The sequence below is a fragment of the Carassius auratus genome, chromosome 28 (assembly GCF_003368295.1).
Source record: "Carassius auratus strain Wakin chromosome 28, ASM336829v1, whole genome shotgun sequence".
Lineage (NCBI taxonomy): Eukaryota > Metazoa > Chordata > Actinopteri > Cypriniformes > Cyprinidae > Carassius > Carassius auratus.
Window position 1 is genome coordinate 16,995,826 of NC_039270.1, and position 13,807 is coordinate 17,009,632.

A 13,807-nucleotide genomic window follows, 5' to 3' on the forward strand; every position below is an offset into this window, starting at 1 on the left:
ATTACATTTTCTAATGAAAATAAAAACAAAATATTTACTCAAAAACTGTAACTTATAGTGTATTAATCATACTAAAACACTAAAAGATTAGCATCTATTTATTGAGTGTCTTTTGCAAAGCTCAAGGTCATATTACGTGAGAATGACTGTCTCTTATCTGTGGTATGGTTACGGCATCTTAAAGATGTGCAATTTCATCAAAAGCTCTCATGTATGACTCAGTGTTAGTGACATGCGGTGTGGTCCTTGTGTGACGAGTTGCCCTGTAGGTGTTTGGGGTGTAGGGTGCTAAAAGGTCTTTCACAAAAACAAGTAATGCTGGTTCACACTACTACTTGATAAGACCTTTTGCATGACATGCAGAAAAGTATTTTTATCCTCCAACAATTAGCTATCAGAACTCTCTGTGCATGTGCGTGTCAGTGTGTTTAGCCATCTGAGTGCGAGTGTGTGAAAGAACTTTTGTACCTGCATTTGAGTTTGTCCCTTCTTCCCCTTTCTACCTTTGTTCGCCTGTCATCTCACTCAATACCTCAGTGACTCCTCGCTCTCAATCATTCTCTGTTCCTGTGGCTCTCTCTCATTCTCACTTCTTCAATCTCACCAATACGCCCTGGGGTTGAAATATCTAAGTGCATACGAAACAAGTTCAGACAAAACCAGAGAGACAGAATAGTGTTAAGGAGGTAAAGACTGGGAATGAATGGCACTAAATGCCAAGAGGGAGGAACAGCGTCAAGAGAGGACAGGAGCGAAGATATGAGGGGGCTTGACCACATTTTAGACCTCACTGAGCTTTGTTTGTGTGTGTGTGTGTGTGTGTGTGTGTGTGTGTGCTCACCTGTGTTTGAGTGTGTTAAATATGAAGTTCCACACCGGTTCCCCATTCCTCATTTGAAAACCTCTTTTCTGTACCCCTCTCGTTCTCTTATTCTCTCCCCCGTCTCTCTCATCCCCTAACTCTTTCACAGACAGTCTCACAGGGGCAGGGTTGTAACAGAACACTTCTCTCTTTTGTCTCCTTTCTTTCCCTTATCCTTTCATCTTTTTAAACTTTCTGGGGAAATGGGTTTTGGTGGGATGCAAATTTCTGCTAGGTGAAAGGAGGGGAGAACGAGAGATGGAGAACGAGAACGAGAGAAGGCAATATACATCTCCTGCTTTAAAAAAAAGGGTTAGATGATGTAAAAAATTAAATAAAGATATCGAATTGCCCCCTTATTCAAAATCCAAAATCCAATCTGTGCAGATCACCATAAACTGACATGAATTGAATTAAATTCCACTTTCCCCTACTTTTAGTTACAGTTATTAAAAACTAAAAGGTCATAAGGTGTAGACGAACTTGCTTGGGGTGATTAGTTTTGACTTAAACTCAATTTAATGACAATAAATCAGTTCCTACCACAGTCCATCCACTAGATTTAAGCCATTTTCCACTCTCTTATGGTTTCCATTATGAGAACTCTCAACACCCACTGTCAGCAGATGGTCCTCGTCCTTTTTTCCCTCCACCATAATGTATTCTTTCACTCTGTCCATTCCTCTTCTTCTAAACCAGCCCTCTTTCACTCCCACTGGCTGTTGTCCCCTCAACGCCTTTCATGAAGATTCCTTACCTTACTTCAGCACTCAAACCTTCTCTGCGCGGGAACTTATGCGTTCACTTTACGAACTTTTTTAAACGAGTATTTCAGATTAAACGTTGCACATTTATAGCTCAGAGCTTGCGATTTGTGTTCTGACTGCTGGAAAAGTAGAGCTGACGCTCACGCACGTAGTGTCAGAGGTGTATCATTGCTTTGGTTGTTCACCGTTTGCATGCCAATCCTTTAGAAAGTCGCGCGTAAAGAAAGACCTGAGATTAAAAGGCGCGTTTTAAACAGATAACCGTGGAAGTACAACTCGACGTGGACCTTTCTGACTGGACTCCGAAGATGATAAGGAAGACTTCTGCAGTTTGAACGATGTGAATCGAGAGTTCTTCTGGAGATTTCATTACGTTTTTGCGTGACACTGACGGACTGAATCAATGTGGTTTTCTCCGAAGATACGCGTGGCCCGAGACTCACCTAAACAGTAGGTGCTGCGTGTTTTCAGTCACTTTTTATTTGTATTTAGCATGTTAGCGTACTACGGGTATTGTGTCTACTGCTGATAACATATAAAGTGGTGTAATGACAGATAGTCAGTTTATTTGGGTTCATTTTTGTAACAGTTAATTTAATGTGAAGCAGGTGTTGATTGGACTCGTTGACAGGTTGTCAAGCTTTGGAATTAACCGAACGCAAACGAATCGTTCATTTGAGTCGAATCTTTACGGTTCGCAAAATATTTCGCTCACTGAATTCAATCCGAGCGAGTCTGTCAATGTACCGAGTCTCTTTCGATACATGAGCTCATAGTATGTTTACGAAAACAGCTGGTTTTAATAGAATTTTATTAAAACATCCTTTCCAGCCATGTGGTGTAGATACGTTTCAGTATTGTTTATTGCAAATTACATTTAGGTAAATTATGTTTCAAATGAGCTAAATCATGGCTGAAACAAACTGTTCAACAAATCACAATAAAAAATAAAAAATATATTGAAACGGCAATAAACAGCAATTGTCTGGACATGTAAGCCTGATATTTTTGCTGAACCGGTTAGCAGAGCATGTAATATGAGACCCCATCATCACGTACAGTCATTTAAACAGCTTTTTTTTCTTCTTCTTTTTTTTTTTTTTTTTACCTGAAACGATTTCTTTGAAAGAACCGATTCATAAAAATGAGTTGGTTTGATTACCAATCGGAATTAAAGCGATCTTGAGAAGCGTTTCCCCCGGGCCTCGAAAGGGATTAGTGAAAACTATTTTGGCGAAAGACCAAATATGCTTGATCTAATATTTTTCAACAGTAGGCTAGGCGCTAGCGAATCGACAAAACTAGAAATTGATTTGCGTTCAACGGTGCTGTCCCGTCGCTCGCGTGCGGTGTGCGTTTAAATCGACGCTCTCCGCTGTCCAGCTCAGGTGTGCAACCTCAGCGTACCTCGGAAGAAGCTTCTCTGAAGCCAGTCCAGCATGCTGTTTGAAATACACAGTAGGTGTGTTCTTGTTTTTGCATTTACAACTAATCAGAATGACATCATAATCCAAATCGTTTTATCGTATATACTTTGAAGGAAGTTTTAAAAAACAAATGCATGTTAGATTTACACACGAGAGTAGTAGTTGGTCAGTGTTAATGTGTTTACACATTAAAGGAGTTAAAGGGTGGGAGCTGGCAGCCATTAAAACAATAGATAACACATGCGGATCCTGTCAGTCACCTGTCCAGCTAGCGTTTGAAAACAGAAACCAAAACAGAAGCTCACAACTTTTGTTTACTACATAATGAATGTTTCTGTAACTCGGTGATCCTCAAACCTGGCTCGCGAGATCCACGTTCCTGCAGAGTTTAGCTCCAGTCCTGATCAGACGCACATACCTGTGTGATTTTCTAATGACCCTGAAGACATTGATTAGGAAACTCTGGTGTGTTTGATTAGGGTAAGACCTAAACTCTGCAGGAAACTGGATCTCGTGAGCCAGATTTGAGGATCACTGCTGTAACTGTTTTCTCACCCCTGTGACACATAAAGAGCCACTTAGACAGAACAAGTGAGAATAAACCTACAGGCATTATAGGGATACTCCAACACAAAATTATAGTTTTGTCTTTAATCACTCACCCCCATGTCGTTCCAAACCCGTAAATGCTTTGTTCGTCTTCAATTTCAGATATTTTGGATAAAAAAAGGGAGGCTTGTGACTGTCCCATTGACTTTCCAAGTAAATTACACCGTTGAGGTCCAGAAAAGTATGAAAAGCATCATCAGAATAGTCCATCTGCCATCGGTGGTTCAACCGTAACGTTATGAAGCGACGAGAACACTGTTTGTACACAAGAAAACCTTAACCTCCTCTGTGTCTCTCCACATCACCGTTGCGCCATTTGGGAGAACATCCACTGAACACAAGCAGTTTGCGCTCTTCTGTGTCAGCCGCGACACAGGGATACGTTTTCTACTTGTATTTACGATTTGATTTGAATGAAAACAAATGTTTGCGTTGAGCTCAGATTCTCCAAAATGGCGCTACGCTGACATGGAGAGACACAGAGGAGACAAATTGTTGAATAAAGTCATTTTTATTTTCTTTGCGTAGAAAAATTATTCTCGTCACTTCGTAATTTTAGGGTTGAACCACTGAAGGCAGATGGACTATTCTGACGATGTCTTTCATACTTTTCTGGACCTGAAACCGTGTTTCGAAGATGAACAAATCTTTTACGGGTTCGGAACGACATGTGGGTAAGTGATTAATGAGAAAATCTTCATTTTGGAGTGGAGTATCCCTTTAATGTGAACTCTTCCTCCAGTTATCCAGACAGGATCGGAAGCAGACCAAAGTTCTTTCTCAGAAGAAAGAGGGAAAGTGTGGATGGAGATGAATATCCTTAAGTGTGAGAGGAGTAAGAGGAGTGTGTGTGGAAGCCATTTTCAGATGTGTTTAAGCTACTGATTTCTCAGCTTGCATTACATTGCCTTTGACCAGAAACATCTGTACAGCTAGGTTTGTTTTAATGTAAATTATTTAGAGACAAAAGTTATTTTACGAGAAAGACGAGGGACAAGTTATGTATGTTTTGAAATAATAATCCCTGTCTGCCAAGAACTTTTTGTGCAGTATCTTTTTAGGAAAGATGTCTTTCTTCCTCTCTTTCTCAATTTAAACTAATATTAAAGAGGTCAAACAATTGTTTATCTTTTTTTTATAATTATAATTGTTATATATTATGATTGGCGTCGCCCCATGCTTCAGTTAAAGCCTTATCACAAAGTCTGCAATAAAGACATCTTTATAAAGCCACACAAACTACAGTGATGCAATTAAGGAACTATACAAAGCCTAAAAAACATTTCCTAGAATTTTTTTTACTTTGATTACTTAGAACTTAGAAAAATGACTTTCTTTACTTTTGAATCATTTTAAATCCTCTTCCTTATTTTTTGACTGGGTTTGGTTTGGACAGATTGCTAAACACTGAATAGCAATGTGTAAACGTGGCTGGTCACTGGTTTATATTTTCAGCTGTCTAATAGGAAATCTTTGGAAGCTGGAAGCCATTTCTGCAGTTCAGTTCAACAAATGGTCTTGTTTTTGGACTGGATACAATGTTTTGAGTTCTGAAAGCTATAATACAAATAAATATAAAATATATCAATGTAAATAAAAAAATTATACAATTAAATTTCGTCATGACACGACCTGTTTAACTTGATTTTAAACATGAGTCTTTATGTTTCATTTTCCCTCCACGTCTTTGTGGTTTGATAAGGGAGTTCAGACTGTGCTGCATTGGACGCTTATGGCCGAGTGTATAGGGTGAGTGGGACGATGGGAAAATTCCAAAATTGTCAGTCACGTCAAGTCTGAACAGGGGGATTGTGGGATGTCTGTCGTGAGTCACGCTGTTCGGATTGGAGAGGATAAATAATGAAGTCCATACATCTGCAATAATTGATTTGACAGGCTTATTATAGAGTGATGGCGTGAAGTGGTAGTGGATCCTCTGGCAGACTTCCAGTGAAAAATCTTAGAAAGAGGTTGTTTATAATGCGGGTTTCAAGTTTTCAGTGGCATGAAGCCGAGAATAGAACGAGGTGGGAGAGCCGAAGTGTTGTTCGAAGGTGGCTTTTGTCTAGAAGATGGCAGATTACGCTTGTCATGGGGGTGGGAGCAGTGGGTCAGATCAAAGATATGTGTGGATGTGTGCGCACAGGTTCCTGTGAGGTAGAGTGTGTAAGATCGGGTTAAACATGCGGGTTCATTGTGTTCAGGAGCTTGGCATTTTTTTTGTGAGGCTGGAGGCTCATTTTTGAGCTGCGCGTAAGGTGAGGAGAGAAAGTGAGGGGCTTCTCTGGATGGCAGAGTTTGTGAAGCATGTCATTGCTGCAAATGGAGCGCGCTGATGAAGTGATTCTGCCTGTCGCCCAGCGTCTGCAGATATGTTTCCTGCACGTGTGTCTGCCTGCCTACTGTTTGTGTTCCTGTTCCAAAGCAAACATACATAATAACCAGCAAGTCTTCCTCTCAGGTCACACACACATATACATGCACTACACCCTTTTTCACTTAGGTGTGCACACACACACACATACTACCTTCAACCATGAAAAGTGCTTTTATGTTAACACATAACTTTAGTAAATAAGTTTTTTAAAATGCAGTTTATACACAAAGTAATTTAAAAACAGTTCTTCTATGTTAAACATGCTTTTTATTAATGGGAAAAAAACACCCATGACTGTGTTTCAAGTTCAGCAAGTCTCCTAAAACATCAGACAGTTTGACCTTTTTATGACAAGGCTAGATTAGTTCAGTTTACTTGAAAAATGCCATGTGGTGTGACATCTAAAAACTTGATTATCTTATCATGAATATAAACAAATATTTGAAAATCATTGTCGTTACTTCAAAAGTGTTTTAACATAGATTTATATGTATGTATATAATCATATATTTGAGGTGTAGAGAAAATAATTTAGTACATTGATTTGATGGTTACACATTTTTAGAGTCATTCAGTGTAATCTTTTCTTGAAAATGGAGAAACCCATTTTCAAAACCATATGAAACCAACTCGAGTGCAAAGAGTACATTTCTAAGAACTTGCCTTCGTGGGTTTCAAGCAAGATTTGTCCTTTATTGGACTCACTTGTCGTTGACCTTTTAATCTAAACGTAGTCTAAATATTGTGAAGCAATACCTAAATATTGATTCTTCCATGCTGTCCTATATGTAACTTCATTTCAGCTGTCAACAACATGCTGGGATTTAATGATATTTGTTTTGATATTGTAGCATTTTGTAGTTTCTGAGATAGCATGGAAGGCATGTCAGATGCATAAAATATGATTCTGTCATCATTTGCGGTTGTCCAAGGATATAAATCTCTCAGCGAAAATACCTGAAATTCTAATATGTGCACAGCTCCCTTAAGCAATATTTGCATTTAAAAGATGATAGGAACAGTTGTGATATGTGCAAATGAGGCTCTATGTTGAACGTAAACAGGAAGTAAGCACTTATACGTGTAGTGCTCCATGTCCCGGCATGTATACGTGTGGACATTCTTTCCCTGCATGTGACCGCAGGCTCAGTCGTGCATTATGTGCGAGTGTGTTTGCTTGCTTTGAGTGTTATTAGAAAACCGTGTCCGGGGCGGGGTGCTGTTATTATGAGCGTCACAAGTGGTGAGTTTGCACTTCACACACAACCTTTCTGTCCACCCACTCTCTCCCTGTGAGTCTAATGATTATCTATTCTTCTCAAAGGAACAGTCACTGGCTTTACTCGCCCTCAGCCCCCTCCTGCATTCTAGCGTGTCCCGCCTGGGGAAACCCAGGAGGAGTTTTCTCAGTTGAAGCCCCATGACTGACATTCTGAGAATTCTTCTTTTCTTGAACTCTCCTTCTCTCTAAATGCCTCTCCCTCCCTCATCTCTCAGCACAACAACAACAGGACTGATGAGTGATTTACACCTGGCCTTAACATTGGAAAGGTCGAGAGCATCCCTCACTGTATCATCAGCAAGATGACACACTCTCGGTCTGTGTGGTCATATTTTTCTTGTCAAGCACTTTTAAGTAGATATGTTTTTGTTGCCGTTAAGAGCATCGCACCTCATAGCTTACACACTTTATGTAGTTTGCACTCGTTTTTTATACATTAAGTTGTTTCCATATAAACTCCTATTTACAAATTTCCGGTCAGTAAGGTTTTTCAAAGATAGTTTTTTTTCTGCATCAATGCATTAAATCAAAGAATGCTGGAAAAATAGCACTACTGAGCACAATATCTGCATATTTAAATGATTTCTGAATGTTCATGTGACACTAAATACTACTTTGCCACCACAAATATTAATACAATACTGTTTTTTTATCCCTTAAATGCAACCTCAGGGAGCATAAGAGATTATTGTTAAAAAAAATAAAAATAAAAAAGCCCCCGATCTTTTGATCAGCAGTGTATTTTATGTATTGTTTGATGATATTTTGGTTTCTGTACTGAATTAATCTTTTCAAAAACTACACAAGTGCCAAATGATGAGGCGCATTTATCATTTTTGATGTGATGGTTTTGCTTCCACCTGGTGGATGACAGTATGAGTGTTTGCTCATTTAGTGCTGAAAGTCTTCTTCTGTCAGTGTAGTTTTACTCTGACCCCCACTAAATAAGCACATAAATCACTACAACTGAGCAGGTAACCACCCAGGAGCTTGTCTTAGGTAGAAGACTGCTGAACTTTGGCGTTCCTGTCAATAAATAACCCAAATCTCTGAGGTATTCTCAGTACTGCAGAGAGTCATATTACAGAAGCATGTGAATACGGGATCATCAGGTCAAACGTATGGAAAAAAAAGGATATAAGACGAGCACAAAGAACAAAAACCTACAAATAAATATCATAAAAGATGACGAAAAGAGCATTTATTTGAGGCCTAAAGCAACATCATCTTCTTTTATTTATTTATTCTGTTGTAAAGTGGCATCTTTTTGTTTTCCTCCGTCATACTCCTAATCTGTAGAATTCACAACCTTTTCCACACATGCCAGGGGTGATTGTGGTCTCGTGTGAAGCTAGGCCAGCCCCGGACCAACACTGTTCATGTCTTTATTTCATGCGGGGCTTTGCCAGATGTCGGCTAGCCGGTGACTTCATGTCTGCGCCAAGCAACCGGAGCAAGCGATAGTGAAGCAAGTTTGCATCTTTTTTTCCACCAACATGCCAGAGCTGTAAAGCTTTTAGGCTTATTTTACCCTATTTTTATGAGCTGGCATCGAGCCTGTTCTTTTGAAATCCTTTTTTTCACCTCAAGAGTAAAAAAAAACGCTAATTGCGAATTTGATCTCCCAGTTCTGATTTTACATTCTCAAGTCAGCATAAAATGAAACACCCTATCTATTTTCCATATGCATGTTGTATATCTAATTGTGTGCATTTCATCCATACAAGTGTTTTTTTTTATTTATTTTTTTTTATTTCAAATAATCTTCTGGAGAAACAACAGACTTCTCTCGAGTGAGGTATGCTGGACTTTTCCGGTAAACCCTATCAATTTATTACAATTAAAAGCAAGCTTGCATTAAGATCTGCCTCCATCCAATTGACAACCAATCAACAGTTACACTTGGACAACTGTAGGTAATCAATAGGTGTGTTGGAAAAAACAACCAAAAAAAAAAACAAGTCCAACATCAAAGCAACAAAAGAATAAGCCCCACACACCCTTTGCACTTACAACTGTTATCAAAATATATGATGAGGTAGGTTTCATCATGTATTACATCATTGATTTTGATTGGTAATGGTGTGTCCATTTGTTTCAGCGATTCATCATGTGTTGTTTTTAAATTGGATTGTCCGAACTGGGACCGAATAATACATTTATATTTTGATACAATTGTAAGTGTGGATAGTGTGCAGGATTTATTCTTTTTTGTTTTGTTTCGTTTCAACAGTCTGTTACACTCAGATGAATTCTGTTATGCTAACATTCTAATCATTCCAAAGTAAATATTTGTGATGTCATCTTAATCGCCACTGTTCTTTCTTTTTATGTGCTTTCTAATGCTTGCTTTTTTTTTATCAACTTCTAGTTGACACGTCTTGGGAGTGATGCACTGGCTTCCCCTGGTTGCCATGGTGATCGCCTCGGCCCTGCCTTTCTCTCAAAGTCCTGTGCCCAGGCTTGTTGCCGCAATGATAAAGCCTGGCAGAAACCACAGTGACAGCAGCAGCAGTGTCCCGACAGCTAACATCAGCATGCTGACCAACTCATCAGTGGACCATGACTCTTCTCACAACAACCACAGCACACATCACATAGCTCCTCACAGAACAGACGATGAGCAGAGCACGTTTGAGGAGGACCATATATCCAAAGGTAGAGCAGACCAAGAGATTCTTCAAACAGAAGACATTTTTGTCAATAACCCAGAGCAGGACCACACAGGTGGAGGAAGGACTACGGGAGCAGATGCCTCCAGGCCGCATAATCCTAGGAAATACAAATCACCAAAAATAGACAGCTCCAAAAGCAATGATATTCTCAAAGACTATCAGCTTGAACGTAGCCAGTTTCATGAAGAAAGCAGTATTGAGGCAGAGACTTTACTTAAAGATGACGGGAAGGCAAGAAGTGAACTGAAAGACGGGCCTCTTGAAGGTCCCAAGGTCTCTCTGCAGAGCTCTCCAGTGCAGGAACATCTGGACGAAGCTCAGACAAATGCGAAAGAGTTGCTGCAGCAGTATGGAGGGTTTGATGACATAGGCCTACGAGAAGAAGATCAGCTGCTTTTGCTGGACGCCCATCCGCGAGTACTCTTCTCCCCGGCCCTTTCTCCACCCAAACACCCGCCTCTGCTCTTAATGCTGGAGTTGGGCTTATTGGCCGATGACGTTGAGGATGAGGAAAGTCACATGATGGATCCTGCCACGTCTGGCCACGGAGCCGACAAAGAAACATACAGAAACTTACTCTTGGGCCTCTCGGATTCTGACGGCCCCGTTCCAGGTGTCCGCCGCAAGCGTCAAGTCGGCCACAGCGTACAAGAACGCTCCGTATGCGAGGCCGAAACCGGGTGGGTAACCAACAAGAAGACGGCGGTGGACTATTGGAGCAACACCGTCACTATTCTGCAAGAGATCCCAACCAAGACTGGGCCGCTCAAACAGTATTTCTACGAAACAAAGTGCCGTAAGCCAGATCCAAACAGGAGAGGTGAAGTGCAGGCGGTGGAGGGGACCAGCTGCTTGGGGGTGGATAAGAAACACTGGATGAGCAAGTGCGAAACCAAGCAGTCGTACGTACGTGCGCTCACCTCGGATCAGAACAAGAGGATAGGATGGAGGTGGATCCGTATTGACTCCTCCTGCGTTTGCGTACTGCTCACTAGAGGAACGTACTACACTGAGAAGAAGTTGGAGAGGGAAAGAGGGCGAGAGGGAAGAAGGTACAGATAGCTCTGACTGTCTGAACAAAGGATTGACGCAGAGTTCATGTGAATAAAAGAGCGTTTAAAGGACTGTATCTGTTCTGGTCAACTGTGTGGGGGATATTTCTTTTCCAGATGTTCCTGCATCTCACTTGACAAAATCTTAACGCTGTACCACTGTGAGGGATGGTCATGAAAATCACCCTCATGTTGCTCAAAACCGGTATGATTTATTTTCTCCTGTGGGACACAAATGGATACAGCAGTGGAGTTTTTGGACAATAAGGCTGATGATACACGGGCAACTTTTTGCCGGGCAACTTTGGGCAAGGTTGCCATCTTCTCATTGGGAAAATGCTGAAGCGACATTCATCAAAAAAAGTTGCCCAAAAAGTTGCCCCATGTATCATCAACCTAAGTCACTTTTAAACATGTTTGCATTTAAATGCATTAAAAACTAATTAAATCAAACCTAATGGCATCTGCTAACAAATAATGCCCAAGCTTTTCACTTTTCTGAGCCACTTTTTTAAAAGTTGTTTTTACCAAGGTGTATGAAGTCAAGTTTATGCAGGTTTTTGTAGCAGAATAGTAATCAGTTTGACCCCCAAAAAGGACTTTTTTTTGTCTTCATTTTGAACAAGATTTTAAGACCAGTTAACCATAAATTTGTACTTGTGCAACATTTCTTTTAAAAATAAATGCCTCGTTTTGATATTTTCACATATAATGCTAAAAACATGATGGATTTTTAAATGTGGCTTAAGTGTCCAAATATTGTATATTTAGTGAATTTCATACAACAAAATCCAGTGACTTTCAAGTTGTTACGCTCCAGAAAAGTACTTTGAAACGAATCCATGGTTGTATGGACTAAATCAAAGTACCTTTTGAGAAAATTCAGTTCACTCTGCAGCCATATTTGCAATGCCTCCAGGTAGGTATTTAAAAGGGATAGTTCACCCAAAAATAAAAATTTTGTCATTTATTACTCAGCCTCGTGTTGTTCCAAACCCGTAAGACCTTCGTCCATCTTCAGAACGCCAAGATATGTTTGATGAAATCCGGGAGCTTTCTGACCCTACATAGACCTTAAAGGGGGGGTGAAATGCTCGTTTTCACTCAATATCCTGTTAATCTTGAGTACATATAGAGTAGTACTGCATCCTTCATAACTCCAAAAAGTCTTTAGTTTTATTATATTCATAAGCGAAAGATAGTCTGTACCGATTTTTCCCGGAAAAACATGAGCGCCTGGAGGCGTGACGTGTGGGTGGAGCTAAAGAATCACGAGTGCCAGTAGGCTTTTGCGTTGAAAGCGTTTGGAAGCTGTGACAGCTGTGAAGGCTGAAACTGAATGAGAGCAGCAGCAGCAACTACTCGCTCCGAGCGGGGCTCGAACCCGGGTCTCCAATGGGAGGCGGACGCACTAACAAGGAGGCAGAGATATTTGAAGCAGTTTTACTCACCGCATGTGGTTCCAACACACAATCGTGACCCCTTTTTCGTTGGGATTGCATCATCCTTAAGAAATAAACGATACGCAAATCCGTCGTCAAACTGGGCTTTGTTTGTAAAACAAGCATTTTAGAAATGCAGGGAACAAACACAAACACTTGTACAACTCCATTGATGCTCTGTAAAAATAAACTCCATCCACTGGTCCCTTAATGCTGTTTTTTCTTTGGTAATATGTGTTGGGTTGTCTTGCCCTCGCAACCAAAAACACACTCCTTTTGTGACATTTCGCGATGCTCTCGCTCTGATCAGTGAAGTCTGTTGTGCTCTCTCTGCTCTGCTATACGGGAGCGCGCTCTTCCGGCAGACGCGCCCTTAGGACCCATATAAGGAAATTCCACTCCATCTAACGTCACACAGAGCCATACTCGAAAAAAACTTTCCGAAATTTGTGACAAACCGGAAGGAGTATTTTTGGAACAGAAATACTCCTTCAAACGTACAACTTAATTTTTGAAACTTTGTCCATGTTTAGCATGGGAATCCAACTCTTTAACAGTGTAAAAAACTCAGTATGCATGAAATAGCATTTCACCCCCCCTTTAATGTAACTGAAATGTTCCCAGACCCAGAAAGGACATCCATAAAATAGTCCTTGTGAAATCAGTGGATCAACCGTAATTTTACGAAGCTATAAGAATACATTTTGTGTGCAAAGTCTGGAAAACGCAAGTTTCTGTTGCATTGTGGTCTACGGAGGGTCAGAAGGCTCTCGGCTTTCATTTGAAGTTTCCTATTTTGTGTTCTGAATATGAACAAAGGTCTTACGGGTTTGTAACGACATGAGGATGAGTAATTAATGACAGAACTTTCAACTGTACCTTTAACAAATGTAAGACCTATCCTTGTGAACGGGGAAATACTGAAACCCTATCAAACAATGGCCAAACTCACATTTAAATGACATCTTTCCAAGTCGGCAAACAAATCTGACATGATCTGTCCCATAAAGAATGTTTCTTAAGCTCTAATAGCAGTAAAAAGCATGTACTTAAGGTTGCGCAAGTCTCAGATTTAAGTGAGAAATGGAGATTGTGTTCCTGTTTCGCCAATTTATAGCAATACAAGGGAACTGTTTTGGGTAATAATATGTCTGCTGATATTCCAAGTCTTGTCAAGTCATGTAAGAATGCGGCTGAAATGTTAGTCATTCAATTGCGTTTTTTTCTAGACGCATTCACTGTAACTTATTTGGTGTTTCATGAAACCATATACTGGTTTGAAGTTATATGAGGTGACGATGAGTTCCTCCACTC

The 13,807-nt window shown here is 40.3% G+C and overlaps 1 protein-coding gene across 4 annotated transcripts; it reads left to right on the top strand.

The window, feature by feature from the left end:
* Positions 1 to 864: 864 nt before the first annotated feature.
* Positions 865 to 12,123, top strand: LOC113047027 (uncharacterized). 4 transcript variants are annotated; one of them, XM_026208261.1, is made up of 2 exons: positions 865 to 2,083; positions 9,696 to 12,123. In XM_026208261.1, exon 2 carries the CDS (start codon positions 9,715 to 9,717, stop codon positions 11,059 to 11,061), a length of 1,347 nt encoding a protein of 448 aa, XP_026064046.1. In that variant the 5' UTR covers positions 865 to 2,083; positions 9,696 to 9,714; the 3' UTR covers positions 11,062 to 12,123. The 4 variants fall into 4 exon arrangements, with proteins under 4 accessions (XP_026064046.1, XP_026064045.1, XP_026064047.1 ...); XM_026208260.1 differs by having other exon boundaries at positions 866 to 2,079; XM_026208262.1 differs by lacking the exon at positions 865 to 2,083 and adding an exon at positions 2,533 to 3,091.
* The last annotated feature ends 1,684 nt before the right edge of the window (positions 12,124 to 13,807 follow it).